The sequence below is a fragment of the Anolis sagrei genome, chromosome 9 (assembly GCF_037176765.1).
Source record: "Anolis sagrei isolate rAnoSag1 chromosome 9, rAnoSag1.mat, whole genome shotgun sequence".
NCBI lineage: Eukaryota > Metazoa > Chordata > Lepidosauria > Squamata > Dactyloidae > Anolis > Anolis sagrei.
The window spans coordinates 13,660,286-13,678,339 of record NC_090029.1 but is presented as its reverse complement, the minus strand read 5'-3'; the positions used below and the strand labels follow the sequence as shown (position 1 = coordinate 13,678,339).

Below are 18,054 nucleotides of genomic sequence, written 5' to 3'. Positions count from 1 at the left end.
TCCTTAAACCTTGTGCTCTATTTTCCCGACTGCTTCTCTCTAACTGAGGTTTCTAACTCTCCCCCTTCCTCTCTTTTTTCAACTGTCAAACTCTAACTGCTTCTTTCAAACTTGACTCCGCCCCTTTAGAATGTTCAGTTTTGTAACTGCCATTCTGGCTCAGCGGCCTTTTCAAATCCTGGCGTACTCTCATCTGCATACGACCAATTGGCTTCACATATGCAAATTAATCCTGCCTTCACTGTTGCTACCCTATTTGAGCCAATTCTTCCCTATCAGCCATATTGTAGCCTAGAGCTACACACCAAAAATACAACATCGATCATAAAATTCACTACAAGCATGCTAAAAGTTAATTATTAACAGAGGCTGGAAGCCAGCCTGCAAGCCTTTTGTTGTTATTGGTTTAAAAAAGTATCTTTTGGTCTAGAGACCGCCCTTTTTCCTGGGGATGAGATCTCCATTTTGGAGAAGCTCTCCTGCCTTCTTCAGTATACGAAAAGCCTCAGATGTGCTTGTGGTCAAGCTAGGCAGCTCGGACATGACAAGCTAGGCAGCTCGGACATGACAAAAATCTAATAAATAGCATTACAAATCATATAACCTGGGTATCACTGGCTACCTGAGCTTGAATATAAAAAGGAATAACTGAGTTGCCATTTTGACATTCCAGAGAACTCTTTTCTCCGGCCTGTTCCACGGTTTGGCTGAGCATTTGCAACGTAGGCTGCAACGTAGGCTGCACAGTGCTGAGCGAAGCCTGCAAGAACAAAGCCTAGAAAAAAGAAGGAATGGCTGTTGGCCAGTTGGTGGTTTGCTGTGGATGGGATGCCGGAATCTCCCTCCCATTTATTGCGAGCTGTTCCAGGGGTCCCTCGTGAACGATTCCAGCCTTTAATACACATTACAGGCAATTCTCTGTTCTTGACACATCTGGATAATTGCATTTTCTGACTTCCTGCTCCGGGGATTGAGAAAACAAGCTTGGATGCCCACGTTCCATCATCTCCAGCTTGTGTAGATACAGGTCATGTTGTGATTGAGCTGGACTCAGGCTGGATCTACACTGCCATAGTTAAGGTGATACTGTTGGGGATACTGTTTTATTGTTTAATTAATGCTTCATGTACTGTTTTAGTAAAGGCAAAGGTAGTCCCCTGACATTAAGTCCAGTCATGTCTGACTCTGGGACTCTTGTGCTCATCTCCATTTCTAAGCCGAAGAGCCAGCGTTGTCCGTAGACACCTCCAAGGTCATGTGGCCGGCATGACTGCATGGAGCGCCGTTACCTTCCCGCCGGAGCGGTACCTATTGATCTACTCACATTTGCATGTTTTCAAACTGCTAGGTTGGCAGAAGCTAGGGCTGACAGCAGAAGCTCACACCGCTCCCTGGAATCGAACCTGCAACCTTTCGATCAACAAGCTCAGCAGCTCAGTGCTTTAACCCACTGCGCCAGCGGGGGATCCCCGTACTATTTTAATTAATGTTTTATGTATTTTAAATTGTTGTTGTATTATTGTAATTGTTTATATGTAGCGGCATCGAATCATTGCCAAATGTAAACCGTTCTGAGTCACAACATGACCTGTATTCTACCCGCACCTAAAACATCTATAAGAAGAGCAGGTATCAAGATTTAGGTTTACGATGGATGAAGATATTGTGGAAAGCAACTTTTGAGTAACTGCAGAGAAACATATACTACAGGACCATAGGAAGTCATCCAATGGTAGAAGAGTAAAATCTTACATTATTTATTTATTATTCATTTATTTACGACATTTATATGCCACCCTTCTCACCCCAAAGGGGACTCAGAGCAGCAACAAGTAAAAAGTAAATACAATATATTATATTATTACCATAGCACAATAGTAATAATATAATATATTATTACCATAGCACAATATAATGTTATAGTATATATTGTACTATAGCATTATATTGTAATATTATTAGTAATATTACATAATATTACATCTATATAAATAAAAATGTAATGTCCGTTTGTGCTATTCACAGAACTCAGAAACCACTGGGGCAATTGACACCAAATTTGGACACTATGTCCCTAACAACCCAATGTATGTTCTCCACTCAAAAAAACAACGGAAACAAAAAGCAGAAAGGACTTCTAAACTGCATGTCCACAAAGGAGAAACTGCATGTCTACCGAGACCCATGGCCACGCCCCCTCCTCCTCCTCGCGGGGAAACAGCTGTCCGTTAAGGCCAGGCGCACGTGCACGACCACACACACACACACACACAAGCGAGTGGAGTGTCAGGAGAGCAGTCTCCTCCTCCTTTCCCTGTTGAAAAGTGCCAGCAGCAGCAACGGAGTGCTCCACGCAAGGAAGAAGGGGGAGAGGAAGAGGGGGAGGAGGCAAGGACGGTCCACGGTGCTTGAATGAAGGACCTTCCTTCTCTCCTTCCCTTCCCTCCTCCCTTTCTTTCCTTTTTTTCTTTCCTTCTCCTTCCTTTCCTTCTTTCCGTCCTTCCCTTCCTTCCTGTCCCTCCTTCCTTTTTTCTTTTCCTTCTTTTCCTTCCTCTCTCCCTCCCTTTCCTCCTTCTTTCCCTTTCTTCATTTCCTTCCCCTTCATTTTCTTCCCTCCCTCCTTTCTTCATCCCCTCCTTTCTTCATCCCCCTCCTTCCTTTCCCTCTTTCCTTCCCCCTTCCTTCCTCCCTCCCTTCTTGTCCCTCCTTCTTCCTTTTCCTTCCTTCCCTTCTTTCCCTCCCTCCCTTCCTTTTTCCTTTCCTTCTTTCTATGTAAGATATAAATACAATATTAAATGGAAGGGACAGTCACGAAGTAACGAGAGAAGGAGGGAAAGAGGGAAGGAAGGAGAGAAGAAAATAAAAAAGTGAAAGGAAAAAGAGAGGGAAGGAAGAGAAAAGGAATGAAAGCTAGGGAAGGAAGGAAGGAAGGAGAGAAGGAAGGATGTAACCAAAGAGCAAAGAAAGGGAGGAAAGAAACAGGTAGAGATGGAAGAAAGATGAGAGATAGGGAAAGCAAAAGAGGAAAGGAAGGAAAGAGGGAAGGGAGGAGAGAAAGAGGGAGGAAAGGTTGGCCACAGCAACGCGTGGCGGGTACAGCTATTATAATACAGTATCATATAATATTGGATTACATTATAATATTATCAATATTATATGTATATACAATATATTATATTATATTATATTATATTATATTATATTATATTATATTTTATATTAGCTGTACCCGTCACGTGTTGCTGTAGTCAACCTTCCCTCCCTCTTTCTCTCCTTCCTTCTTTCCCTTTTTTTCTTTCCTTCTCTCCTTCTCTTCCCTTCCCCTCCCCTTTTCTTTTCCTTCCTCTTTCTCCCCTTTCTTCCTTCTCTACCTATCTTGGACTACAACTCCCAGCCGTCCTCCTACCTACCTATCTCTATCTAATCTATCTATCTGGAGGATTGCTGGGAGTTGCAGTCCAGGAATAGGAAATTGGAAATATACAGGGATTGGGATGCTCTCAAAGAAATCCAAGGAGAAGAAAGCATGCATCTGGGAAGCAGTACATTTGGACCATTCTCCTCTCCTAAATGGCCTGGTCTAGGGGATACTGGGAGCTGTAGTCCGGAAGAAAGTGTGGATATGCTCTCCCCTCGAGGGTAGAGAAGAGATGAGTAGAAATACCAGAAATAAATAAATAAATAAATAATAGAATCCCGTTTCAGAATGCAGATGGACTTCACTGAACTGGATTTATATGGGAGTGTAGACTCCCATAATCCAGTTCAATGTGTGTCCTTTGCTCGATCTCTGAAAATAAGTGTAAATACCAATAATAGGATTTACAGATGTTGTACAAAAGCCTTATGAATATCTGCACCTCAATTAAATACGTGTAAATAATGCCATGAGACTGTATTAAGAAGCAATGATAGTAAAAAGCTGTTATAAATGTTAAAAGGGCCTTACTTGTGTCCTAATTCGTGGGCAATGGTGAAGGCCAAGTTCAGTCCGTTGTCTTCGGCGAGAACACACTTCCGCTTGGCACTGCAGATGCCCCCCAGGTAGGCGATGCCTGCAAAATACAGCCAAAACTTCATCAATGGCAACTAAAGCCATCCGTTTCCTTTTAATCAAGTCACCGGCTGGGAAAAGATTGAACATGGAACACATGAAAAGTTGAGACTATGAAATGGGAAATAAAACTCCCAGAAAGTTCACAAATGCCCTGAAAAGGAAAACACTTGAAAGCGTGGCTCCTTCCATCAAGAATAAGAAAGAGGGAAGGCATACACATTCTAGGACAGAGTTCCTCAACCTGGGATCAGGACCTTTGGGGGGGGGGGGGGTTGCGAGGGGGGTCACCAAAGTCCATCAGAAAACACATATTTCTGATGGTCTTGGGAACTCCTTTGGCAGAAAAGACTGAAGATCTCTCACCTGTCCTTCTCTTCCTTTTTGGAAGCAGATGGTGAAACCTCCCATCAAAAGCCCTCCTCCTGCTCTCAGGAGGTAGTGAATTACAACTTCAAAACTCAAAGTCAATGCCCACCAAACCCCTCCAGTATTTTCTGTCAGTCATGGGAGTTCTGTGTGCCAAGTTGGGTTCAATTCCATCATTGGTGGAGTTCAGAATGCTCTTTGATTGTAGGTGAACTATAAATCCCATCAAAAGCTCTCCTCCTGCTCTCAGGAGGTAGTGAACTACAACTTCAAAACTCAAGGTCAATGTCCACCAAACCCTTCCAGTATTTTCTATCGCTCATGGGAGTTCTGAGTGTCAAGTTGGGTTCAATTCCATCATTGGTGGAGTTCAGAATGCTCTTTGATTGTAGGTGAACTATAAATCCCAGCAACTACAACTCCCAAATGATAATATCAATCTCCCCCAACCCCTACCAGTATTAAAATTTGTGCCAAATTTGGTCCAGTGAATGACAATACATCCTGCATATCGGATATCTACGTTACGGTTCATAACAGTAGTAAAATTATAGTTGTGAATTGGCAATGAAAATAATGTTATGGTTGGGGGTCACCACAACATGAGGAACTGTACTAAGGAAGGATGGCATTAGGAAGGTTGAGAAACACTGTTCTAGGACAATTTTTAAAATGTTATACTATTTTACACCATTAGATCAATTTGGAAACACGTGATGAACAACATAAACACAACGAATAGTCAATGAATAGTCAACGCAATGAATAGAGGTGGGAAAAGGCCACTTAAAAGACCCCAAAATGACAAATCTCCATCTATTAAATGTCACTAACTCATTAATTTTAAGATCTATTAACACCAAAATTAACCAGTGCATGGATGAATCAAGATGCCAAATTGCTTACTTTTGTATTGGCACCAAGATTAAACACATTAAGAGCTAATTACATTAACAAACACTAGGCAAGTTTCTACAAAGCAGGTAAATCTCAAGCTCACTTGGGAAGATCCTCAATGGTTTCCATTCCAAATCCTGTGGATGAAATATCCCTTTAGCTTTCATGATGCTTGTTTCGTCTTCCAGGAGCATTGTTTACATTGCCTTTTAGCTGCATGGGATAGCATTCTTTTGCATTTTCCCAGGGTTGCTACACACCCAGTAGCACCCTGGAAGTTAAACAGTATCAGAGTCTGGAGAGCCAGGCTGCAGGCTCTCTGTGGTTACTGGTTTAGAAAGTATCTCTTTGGGTTAGGAGTCCGCCCTTTTTCCTGGGCTTGAGATCTCCATTTTGGAATCTCCCCTGCCTCCTTTAGTAGAGAAAAGAACCTCAGATGTGCTGTTGGTCAGGCAGGGAACTCTGAAAAACCCATTGTGAGTACTATTGAGTTATAGATAGATATAGAAATAAAGAGAAGCGTATTGAGTTATCTATATCTATAAATCTGTAAGGGGCGTCCAACGGTACAGCAAAACTAAAAAAAAACCCAACGAAAATTAACCAAAATTCCCATGCACATACTTCAACCCACAAGGTACAAACATATCGAATCAAAATAAAAAAACAACACAACAACACACTCACAAAATGACAAAACAACTGAGCATGCGCAATGGCACCCAGCTGCAAGTTCCCTGGCGCGCGCACATGGCCTGCCGGCCAATGCTCCCTCCGCGCAAGCCACGCCCCCATCCTCCGTCACCCCGCCCCGCGTGATCACCCCAAACCACGACCCCTCCCTCCCCCTGCCCACCCCACACGATCACGCCACAACACGCTGCCTCCAAGGAAGCCCCGCCCACTCCAAGCCCCGCCGCGCCCCTTCCCTCCCTGTCAAAACCATCCCTCCTCCCCCTCCTTCATCTTACCCCACCCACGTGACACGCCCCCTTCCTTCGCCCCCCGCCCCTTCCCTCCCTCACTCAATCCTTCCCTCCTCCCACCCCCCTCCGGTAAGACACGCCCCCTTCCTTCCCCATGGTGGGCCCAATCAATGAAGAGGAAAAACATCGAAGGAAGGAAGGAAACAGAGAAGGAAACATGGAAGCAAAGAGTGAAGGAAAGAAGGAAAGAGGTAGAGAAGGAAGAAAAAGGAGAAAGAGGAAATGAAGAGGGATGGAAAGAATTGGGTAGAGAAAGAAGGAAGGAGATAAGGAAAGAAAAGGAAGGAAAGAGGAGCAAAGGAAGAAGAGAAAGAAAGAGAAAGAGGGGGGAAGGAAGGACAGAAAAAAAGGAAGAATGGAAACAAAAACCAAAGGAAGGAAGAAAGGAAAGAGGCAGAGAAGGAAGAAAGAGAAAAAAGGAAGAAGGAAAGAGGAAGAGAAGGAAGGAAGGAGAGAAGGAAAGAAGAAAAGGGAATGAGGGAAAGAAGGAGAGAAAGAGGGAGGTAAGGTGGGCCACAGCAACGCGTGGCAGGGTACAGCTAGTAGATAGATGTAGAGATAAAGAGAAGCCTATTGAGTTATATATAGAGAGAGATATCAAGATATTGAGATAGTAATTGAGTTATTGAGAAACACAGAGAAATAGTAATGCTCAATTGAGTACAATTGAGCATTACATCATCTCCAAAACTGACCTTGTGCTTAGATAGAGGAAGACCTGTTCTTTCTAACAAAAGCGGCTCAGGGTTAGGGTGAAATATCTCAGGATTTTTTTCTACCATTTGGAGAAAGGTTACCTCAGTAATTGAAGAAAAGGGGAAAGAAAGAACATCTCTATGGTTTCTCAAATTGACTGTTTGTGTTGTAACTTTATCAAGCTGTGCCAAGTCTGCCAAGGACTTTGGAAATAAATATTTTGTTGATGTTCATACCTTGACTGGCATCAGTTGCTGAAAGTATTGAGTTATTGCTTCAAAGAAAGACCCCCAGCAGTTCACCCAGATAAAGAGAGAAGCACATCGTAGTTTTAACGTTATAGCGTCTGGGTGTGACGGCACAATACTTATGGGTGTCCGCCCATCTGCTTTGGAGTTTCCTAGGGGACCCAGTGCTAGGTAAACATATTTCTTCAGACCTGCAAGGACTTTACATACAAACGATGCCCAAACCCAAGACTAGGTTTCTTTCTGCTTTAATGAGACCCTTCTTTAATTCTGAAGGAAAACAAGTATCCCACAGTTTCTCAATAACAGTGCCTTAATTATTTCAAGCTTAGATTTCTTTTCTTCCAACTAAGAGACAATGGGCCTATTTACTTGTAAGGAAAAAAAGTCCTTCCCACGTAGAGGAGGCTTGGGGTTCAGATCCCTTGAAGAATGAGGCTAATACAATAGACCTGGCTCCAAGGGCCATTTTCTTTCCCAATTTCAAAGCAGGCTTTGCAGGACATTAATGGCAGAACCCACTGGGAAATGCCCAGTTCCTGCTTTGAATGGGTTTGGGCATAATTGGGATATTTATTTGCAAGATAAAGTGGAAAGGCGAGGCATTGAGTTGAGTCTGTGCGTCCCATTAGCAGATGGCATTGTTGTTGTTCATTCATTCATTCATCTCTGACTCTTCGTGACCTCATGGACCAGCCCACGCCAGAGCTCTCTGTCGGCCGTCACCACCCCCAGCTCCTTCAAGGTCAGTCCAGTCACTTCAAGGATGCCATCCATCCACCTTGCCCTTGGTCGGCCCCTCTTCCTTTTTCCTTCCACTTTCCCCAGCATAATTGTCTTCTCTAGGCTTTGCTGTCTCCTCATGATGTGGCCAAAGGACTTCAACTTTGTCTCTAGTATCCTTCCCTCCAGTGAGCAGTCGGGCTTTATTTCCTGGAGGATGGACTGGTTGGATCTTCTCACAGTCCAAGGCACTCTCAGAACTTTCCTCCAACACCACAGCTCAAAAGCATCTCTCTTCCTTCGCTCAGCCTTCCCTAAGGTCCAGCTCTCACATCCGTAGGTGACTACAGGGAATACCATGGCTTTGACTAGGCGGATCTTTGTTGCCAGTCTGATGTCTCTACTCTTTACTATTTTATCGAGATTGGACATTGCTCTCCTCCCAAGAAGTAAGCGTCTTCTGATTTCCTGGCCACAGTCTGCATCTGCAGTCATCTTTGCACCTAGAAATACAAAGTCTGTCACGGCCTCCACATTTTCTCCCTCTATTTTCCAGTTGTCAATCATTCTTGTTGCCATAATCTTTCTTCTTTCACCTTGATTAGAAGGCTCCTCAGCTCCTCCTCGCTTTCGGCCATCAGAGTGGTGTCATCTGCATATCTGAGGTTGTTAATGTTTCTTCCAGCAATTTTCACCCCAGCTTTGCATTCATCAAGCCCCGCACATCCTCGCATGATGTGTTCTGCACACAAGTTAAAAAGGTTGGGTGAGAGGATGCAGCCTTGCCGTACGCCTTTCCCAATCTTGAACCAGTCTGTTGTTCCATGGTCAGTTCTGACTGTGGCTACTTGGTCCTTGTACAGATTCCTCAGGAGAGAGACAAGGTGGCTTGGGATGCCCATCCCACCAAGAACTTGCCACAATTTATTATGATCCACACAGTCAAAGGCTTTAGAATAGTCATTGAAGCAGAAATAGATGTTTTTCTGAAACTCCCTGCCTTTCTCCATTATCCAGCGGATATTGGCAATCTGGTCTCTTGTTCCTCTGCCTTTTCTAAACCCAGCTTGAACGTCTGGCAACTCTCGCTCCATGTATTGCTTGCAGGATCTTGAGCATTACCTTACTGGCATGAGAAATAAGGGCCACTGTATGGAAGTTGGAGCAGTCTTTCGCGTTTCCCTTTTTTGGTATGGGGATATAAGTTGATTTTTTCCCAGTCTGATGGCCATTCTTGTGTTGTGAAGATGGCATACGAGTCGTGTATTAATGTTTTGGGGTTTTTTTGCCATAAGCCCTTTTTGAGACAAGTAAATAAAACGGGCCACCAAAGATATTTAAAATTGGAATATGGTTCAAACTAACTTTATTTCTGCCTGAACTTCTGAACGAAACGCACAAACAAAAAACACGAATGTCAAGTTATTACATTATATGCTTATTGCAGCAAGACTACTTTAGGCACAAGCATGGGAAACCCCCCAAAAAACTGTCCCTAAAAGAAAACGGGATTATAAATTATTGAGAACTGGCTCTTATTTAATAAAGGAGAAGTCAATTGACCAGTTTTTAAAAGAACTTGGACTATTCGTATAATTTATAAAGCAAAAAAAATGTTAACATGCTTACGGGTTTTGAAGATTGAGTAAAATGTTGAGACAGTGCAATAGAATGAAGAAAAGGTCTAAGTAATGAAATTAGCGGGATTATGACTGTGCAGGTACAGTTGTACCAGAAGCTCCCACTTTATTTGCTTTGTATCAAGTGTTTGTTTGCAGCCCAAGGCTTGGGATTTTGCAGAAGGGTGGCTTCCTGTTAAAGTTTGCAGTTACAGGCCAGGTCACTTGTCAATTATCATTAGGTTTCCTAGTCCCGCCCCCTTTTTGGGCTTTGGAAGGGAAGTGAGCCATTTTGTTAGTCAGTCTCAGTCAGGTTAGCTTTTGTATAGGATGTGTGTAACTTCTCCTGTACAAAGACTTCAAGCTTTAAGAATTTCCAGGGTTACAGAAACTCCAACAGAAACAGAAGGGAAAGAAATCCAGAGGAGAACAGCTTTAAGAGTCTCCTAAGGAACTCCAGGGAAGCAGTCCCTCAGCTTTGGGAATTTCCAGGAAACAGCCCTAAAGACTAAAGAACTCCAGATGGAGAATATCCACTGCCTTGCTGGTAGGTCCACTCGGCGTCCGAGAAGCAGTTCCGCCCGGTAGCGGAGCCCAGACCAGTGAGGGTTGGATTTTAGTCAGCCTGGGAGAAGTTAAAAAAGGATTTTTTTTCTTTAAAGAAGAAGTTACTGAAGATAGTTGCCTGTCCTTCGTGGGCAAGTTTAGGAATTCACCAGTTCCCTAGAAGCTTGGGATTATTTGCTTTACTTTGCTAAAGATAAGAGAAGTTCCTGTTTGATTGTTCATTAATAAAAGACTTTGTTGTACTTCTCAAGCCATCTAAAGACTGTTTGTAGTGGAAAAATCTGAGAACTTCTCTTTAGGCCCCCTGGCTTCCCGCTGGGCAAAGGTTGCACATCCTGTTCTAAAGACAATTATTTACAGGCCCAACGCGCGACAGAACAGTAGTGAAGCAACCAAGTTGGGGGGGGGGGATGTTGAATGCTCTCATTAAGGAGGCCAGACTTGGTGGACGTGGTTGACAAGGGCGGAGCTGCAGGCTATTGAAGGCTGCTCTGACCCCTGCTGTGCTCTTTGCTTCAGCGTGAGCTAGGAGGCAGGTTTCAAATCCCCCCTGCAAAATTTTCAACCCCCCCCCCCGAAAATTTCAACCCCTCCCGAAATTTTTTTCTGGCTACGGCCCTGATTGGAAACCAATACTTTCTCGTTACTTTGTTTTCCAGATCACCAGACTGGGCCACAGCAACGTGTGGCAGGGGATGGCTAGTTAGATATAAAACATTAATCACGTAAAAATGTAGATCGGACAAAATGCATTCCTGTTAAGAGCATCCTCATAGCAATCAACTAAAATGATTGCTAACTAATGTTTGCGACTAAAATGATCAAGGGCCTGGAGAACAAGCCCTATGAGGAGCGGCTTAAGGAGCTGGGCATGTTTAGCCTGAAGAAGAGAAGGCTGAGAGGAGATATGATAGCCATGTATAAATATGTGAGAGGAAGCCACAGGGGGGAGGGAGCAAGCTTGTTTTCTGCTTCCTTGGAGACTAGGACGCAATGGAACAATGGCTTCAAACTACAAGAGAGGAGATTCCATCTGAACATGAGGAAGAACTTCCTGATTGTGAGAGCCGTTCAGCAGTGGAACTCACTGCCCCGGAGTGTGGTGGAGGCTCCTTCTTTAGAAGCTTTTAAACAGAGGCTGGATGGCCATCTGTCAGGGGTGATTTGAATGCAATATTCCTGCTTCTTGGCAGGGGGTTGGACTGGATGGCCCATGAGGTCTCTTCCAACTCTTTGATTCTATGATTCTAACTGCTTGTTCTTTCTAACAAAAGCGGCTCAGGGTTAGGGTGAAATGTCTCAGGATTTTTTCTACCATTTGGAGAAAGGTTACCTCAGTAATTGAAGAAAAAGGGAAAGAAAGAACATCTCTATGGTTTCTCAAATTGACTGTTTGTGTTGTAACTTTATCAAGCTGTGCCAATTCTGCCAAGGACTTTGGAAATAAATATTTTGTTGATGTTCATATATTGACTGGCATCAGTTACTAAAAGTATTGAGTTATTGCTTCAAAGAAAGACCCCCAGCAGTTCACCCAGATAAAGAGAGAAGCACATCTCAGTTTTAACGTTATAGCCCATGCAATATAACTGCAATGCATCAGCGTGAAATTTAGCCCATGTTTTCATTGCTTCCAGGACAAAAAGAGAAATGTTGTGGGTTTATTGGCAAAGGGCTTCCAAAACCCATGACACATTCATTCTACAAGTGTATTTAGATGCACACCAGATGGAGAAATAAAAGTTGTGCTTCCCATTCCAATTTAACCGAGAACTAAATGTAAGGCGTTTCAGTAACGCCTTCCTCCTTGGGCAAAGGCGGGCATGGATGTCTAAGCTGTGTTGCAAGCCCAGCTGTTGCTGGACCATTTGCCCAGGACACACCCATCATGAATGGGATCAGCCTTCATGGGAACCGTTATGCACCAGAATAAAACACCAGAAAGCCCCTTGTTTTTAACATGATTATGGCTTTGGGGTAATGCCTTACTAATGCAGCATCCCCTCCGGTCCCATTTTAATTGCTCCAGATACTTTCTTCGTCTTTCCACCCCTTCTTTTCGTTCTCGTTTTGGAAGATGCATTTGAGTAGAAAATCCCCTCGCATTTGGCAATAAGCTCACCCTTAATTAGCAAGTCAAATGTAATGCCAAGGCCTCCAAGTGGCATCTTGCATTAGTACTGCAAGGCTGGTTTGCGGTTTGCAAAACTTGGCCTTCACAGCATGATGCGCGTAAGGACAGCGAAAAGAATGGCCTTCCCCTGGTTAAAGGGCTGGTGTAGGCGAGCTCTCAGGTTCCAGGTGCTTCAAGACACATGGAAACAGAAGAGTTTCTGAAGTCAAACATGCCCCCCCCTCAATAAGAGATAGTAACTTATAGTTTTCCAAGGACAAGGGACAAGATTTGACCTCAGCACTGCAGGGCTTCGTGTTTTGGCTCAGTGGAAATCATCAGACTCCTTTTTTTATGATCTTTGGACTTCCTGCCACATTTTCCTTCATGAACTTGTTTTCGCTCATGAATTTTCCCAAAACTGAACTATGAATTCATACTATTCTATGATTGCCCAGGTACAACTGTACCAGGAGCTCCAATTTTGTTTGCTTTGCACTGAATGTTTGTCGTAGTCCTAAGTTTCAGGGACTCTGCAGATAGGTGGCTTCTTTTGGCTGCAATCATAAGGCAAGCCACTTGTCACTTATAGTTAGGTTCCCTGGTCCCGCTCCTTTTTGGGTTTTTGGCGGGAATAGGAGCCTTTTTGGGTCACTCCACACAGAGAAGCTTTCCATGCAGGACATAATACCAAGAGCTCCTGTAGAAAGCTTCGTCTTCTACGGCTTGGCCGGGGAGATATACAGCCTACATCCTGATCGGGGTTATACAGCCCTACAGCTTCTTCGCTGAAGGACTTCAGTCAGCCATCACAGAAACCTGAACTCCTTTTTCCCTGAAAGTCTACAAATCTCTGCTTGGTAAGGGTCGCTCGCAGAAGCCAGAAGCAGTTGGTACCGGGTGTAGGGGCTCCACGCCAACAGAGGCAAAGACAGACTGCCCAGATTAGAAGTTAAGGATTTCCCCATTAGTTAAAATACTGTTTATGAAGATAGTGCCTGTTCCCTGTGGACAAGATTGAAAGAGCCAATAGACTGTTAAGAAAGCCTTAAAGTACCTGTTTGTTTTCATTAATAAAGAACTTTGTTGAACCTTTAATCAATCTAAAGACTCTGATTTAAGGAAATCCAAGGGCCTTTAATCTGAGGCAGCCCCGGCGTCCCATTGGGCACACAGAATTTATGTCCTGTCTACAGTTTTATGCACAGGCCCAGCGTGTGACAGCATAATGATAAAGGCTTTTATCAATTGCTCTGTTGGAGGGAGGGAGGGAAGGGATGCCTAGATATGATTTCCTTGTGCATGATCACAATATTTCTATATTTCCCCTTATGTTTCTGACCCTTTCCTGACCCTTTGCCCCATTCCCTTGCCTTAAGAAAATATGTGAGGAAGTCACCCAGCCCCAAGGGACAAAGCAAATAGCGAATACCGAAACCCTCCACCGAAGACATCTCTTGCATGGACAATAGGAAAAGAGTTATTTCCTGACCTCGGAGGCTGACCATCAGGAGATAATTCATTTGGCAGAATTTAATCATTTTTCAGTAAGATAAGGAGGAAATTTTCCCCTCCGGTCCTGTTTACACACAACCCTTCCTATTGATAACATCTACTCAAGTTTGCCCCCCATTGTTCCCCTGTCTCGCAGTTAAAGAAAAACCCGAGTTATGCTGCAACATGTTTATTGCCACCACTCACAAAACAATAAGCCAGCTTGACTGGCAGGTCCTTTCGGAACTCGTTAAGGTCTTGGACATTTCCTGAGCCATAATCCATTAAAAATGCATTGTATTCCATCATCCCGCCTCCCTCACTCCTGATTCGCTGAAGCGCCGAGGTGGCAGGAGTCTTCCCATTGGTTCTGGTGCGCTGCAACTGCTCTGTGATTGGCCCAGGCGCTTGGGAGGCGGGTGAGCCTCCTCCCAGCTGTTTGCGCGCCAACCAGTCAGACCGGCAGGAGGCAGGAGCAAGAGCGTGTAAAGGACAACATGGTTAAATGGGCCAGGGATATTGGATGTACAATAAGTTTAGCCGAATGGGAAGATGTATGGTCAAGAAAACTAAAATTTACTTATTCAACTGATTACAAAGAAAATTGGTATAAAGTATTCTACCGATGGTACCTAACACCTGACATACTATCGAAGATTAACAAAGGGAAAAATAATGCCAAGTGTTGGAAATGTAGACAGGACAAGGGAGACTTCATCCATATGTGGTGGAGATGCAAAAAGGTCAAACCCTTCTGGAGATGAATTCGTAAAAAAATAGAGGCAATATGAAAATTAATTTTGAACTAAAACCGGAATATCTGCTACTAGGCATTACTGACTTTGATATGGATACTAACACTAACAAGATTTTCTTCTATTTAACAACGGCAGCACGAATCAAATTAGCCCAGATGTGGAAATTGCAGGATAACCCAACTATAGAGCAATGGATATCGAAAGTTGTAGATATATGGTCGTTATGGCCTACCTATGAAGACTGTATAAAGAAAGATAAGGGAACCATCAAGTTAAGATCACAAGAGGAGCTATGTAAGAAATTCCCAAATCTGAATTGGTTTCATTACATGCAGATCAACAACCACTACAGTAAGGACAACAAAGAAGGATTTGAAGAAAAGAACTCAATATGGGAAAGGATTTTTGAAAGTAAAAGAAAAACAATCACGAAAATATACAAACAATTACTGGAGTGGAGTACAGACAAAGACCTGATTAAGGGATGTATGATCAAGTGGGCAAAGGATATAGGAAGACCGATCCTCCTAGAAGAATGGGAAACACTATGGAATAAAAGGATGAACCACACTTACGCATACGACCTCAAAGAGAACTGGATCAAGATCTTTTATCAATGGTACGTTACCCCACACAAGATAGCAAAGTTTAACAAAAATATGAGAGACAAGTGCTGGAAGTGTGGGAAACATAAAGGAACATTCATGCATATGTGGTGGTCCTGCGAGATAGCAAAATCCTACTGGAAAGAGATCGCAGAGTTATGCCAAAATGTATTTTAAAAGAGAATACCATTTAAACCAGAGTGTTTCCTTCTAGGGATGTCAGACATAAATTGGAATACCAACGAAGACAAAATCACTAATAAAAATTTATATATACAAAAAAAGAAAGTTGTAGATATAATGAATATGGACCTTCTTACAAAAAGGATATCTACTAGGCCTGGGCAACAACGGAAAAATTTGTTTCTAAACTCGTTTCGTTTTTAGGGGGTCCATTGCATTTCGTTTTTTAAAAGAATTCCGAATTTTTCTTTAAATTTTTTTTGTTATTTACGAAATTTCATAAATTTCGAATCGATTCGTTAATGGTGGATGCGATTGCGCAATACGCTAAAAAACCTTCCAAATGGGATAGGGGGAACTTCTGAAGCTTCCCTCTCCCTCTGTTGTTGACTGTTGGTGTGATAATTTATTTTTTTATCACTGATAAAACAAACAACAACTATAAAACTTGCACCAGACATACGGAAATAATAACGAAACAATTTCGAACCAATTACGAAACAATTACGAAATAAATTGAAAAATTCGTTTCGATTTTTAGTTGCTCCTGCATGGCTCAATATCGGATCGTAAGCTAATTTAAATACGAATCAATAACGAATTACGAAATTAACGAACGAAACCGCCCAGCCCTAATATCTACTAATTATAATAAGATAAAAGCAACAAACTGGACAAATTTCCTTCTATTTCTAGAGGAGGAGAAAAGGGCATAGCCAACAGGAATATCAAACTATTTAATAAAACATTATAACAATGGCCCATAATAAAGTTACAATAACTACGATAAAGTATAAAACATAAATCCCTTGTTCAGAAGATATTTATTAGCGGATCAAAACAATAAAGTTAGTTTGAACACCTGATCTCCCCTCACCCTTTAAAGAACAAGAGTCACCAGACTGAAGAAGCTGATTCTCAAGAGCTTCTCCAGCGCAACCTGGGAGTATTTCCTGGATCCCACCAGACCCCCCCCCCCCCCACCGCCTTGAATGCATGAGTATGTATGTACGTAATAGGCTTGGGTAACCACGGAAAAATTTGTTTCTAAACTCGTTTCGTTTTTAGGGGGCCCCTGCGTTTCGTTTTTTTAAAGAATTCCGAAATTTTCCTTTAAATTTTTTTGAAATATATGAAATTTCGTAAAATTACGAATCGATTCGTTAATGGCGGACGCGATTGCGTAATGCGCTAAAAAACGCTAAAAACCATCTCCAAATGGGACAGGGGGAAATTCTGAAGCTTCCCTCTCCCTCTGTTGTTGACTGTTGGTGTGATAAAACAAACAACAACTATAAAACTTATAAAACAACAACTATAAAACGAAAATAATTACGAAATAAATTGGAAAAATTGTTTTGATTCTTAATTACTCCTCACACTATTCCTGCATGGCTCAATATTGGATCGTAAGCTAATTTAAATACGAATTAATAACGAATTACGAAATTAACGAACGAAACCGCCCAAGCCTAGTACGTAAGACTGAGTGACTCACCCCCCTCTCCCTGACCCTATCTCTATCTCCCTCTTTACTTCCCCAGCTTTCTCCACTTTCCTTTCCCTATCCAATTGTTCCCCCACTTTTTATGTATCTAAAAAAAGCACAATAAAAATAATTTGAAAAAAATTAAAAATTACCATTCCAGGCTCAAGAGGTTAGAATTGGGAAAAGAAGTGGAGCATCAATACTAAGGAGACCACCCAGAGCAACAGCCATCCCTCTAAGTCACGGAAATGAATCTGAGAGACCTTTCTCCTGTTCCCAAGTGCATCAGGAGCGTGCAAGCGGAGTGCATGTGATGAATTCCCTAGAAGGATGCAGCGTGTGCTGGTACGGCTGTACCAAGAGCCCCAACTTTATTTGCTTTGTATTAAATGTTTGCTTGCAGTCCAAGGTTTCAGGGATTCTGCAGAAAGGTGGCTTCCTTTGGTTGCAGTCATAGGGCCAGTCACTTGTCCATCATCATTAAGTTTTGGTTCCGCCCCTTGTTCAGGGCAATTGGGAAGGGAAGGGAGCCATTTTTAGTTAGTCTCAGTAAGGAAAGCTAATTTAGAGGACGTGTACAAGCTTCTCCTGTACAAAAGCTTCAACCCTTAAGACTTTCCGGGGGAGAACAGTCTTAAGAGCATCCAGGGAAACAGCCCTAAAGCTTTGAGGAATTTTGGAGGGTAAATAATTTGGAAGACCAAAGAACTCCAGCTGGAGAATCAACTGGCCTTACTGGTAGGTCCACTCGGTGCTCGAAACGCAGTTCGACCCGGTAGCGGAGCCCACATCAGTAAGGCTTAGATTACAGTCAGCCTGGGAGAAGTTAAAAAGAGATTTTCCTTTAAAGTAAAGAAACAGTTATTGAAGACAATTGCCTGTCCCTCGTGGACATGATTAGGAAGCCACCAGTTGCATAAAAGCCTGGAAGCATTTGTTTAACTTTATTGAAGACAAAAGAAGTTTCTGTTTGATTGTTCATTAATAAATGACTTTGTTATAATGTATTGTCGAAGGCTTTCATGGCCAGAATCCATGGGTTGTTTTAGGTTTTTCCGGGCTATATGGCCATGTTCTGGAGGCAATTTTTCTCCTGACGTTTCGCCTGCATTTATGGCAAGCATCCTCAGAGGTAATGAGGTCTGTTGGAACTGGGAAAAATGGATTTATATATCTGTGGAATGACCAGGGTGAGACAAAGAACTTTTGTTTGCTGGGGCTAGCTGTGAATGTTTCAGCTGATCACCTTGATT

The 18,054-nt window shown here is 42.7% G+C and overlaps 1 protein-coding gene across 2 annotated transcripts in view; it reads right to left on the bottom strand.

Annotated features, from left to right (window-relative positions):
* The window catches only part of ADAMTS17 (ADAM metallopeptidase with thrombospondin type 1 motif 17), a 262,297-nt gene that overhangs the window by 132,558 nt on the left and 111,685 nt on the right, over positions 1 to 18,054 (bottom strand). For both annotated transcript variants that reach the window (XM_067471299.1, XM_067471300.1), the window contains exon 8: positions 3,950 to 4,055. In XM_067471299.1, the coding sequence (XP_067327400.1) occupies positions 3,950 to 4,055 (106 nt within the window). The remainder of the gene's footprint in view (positions 1 to 3,949; positions 4,056 to 18,054) is intronic.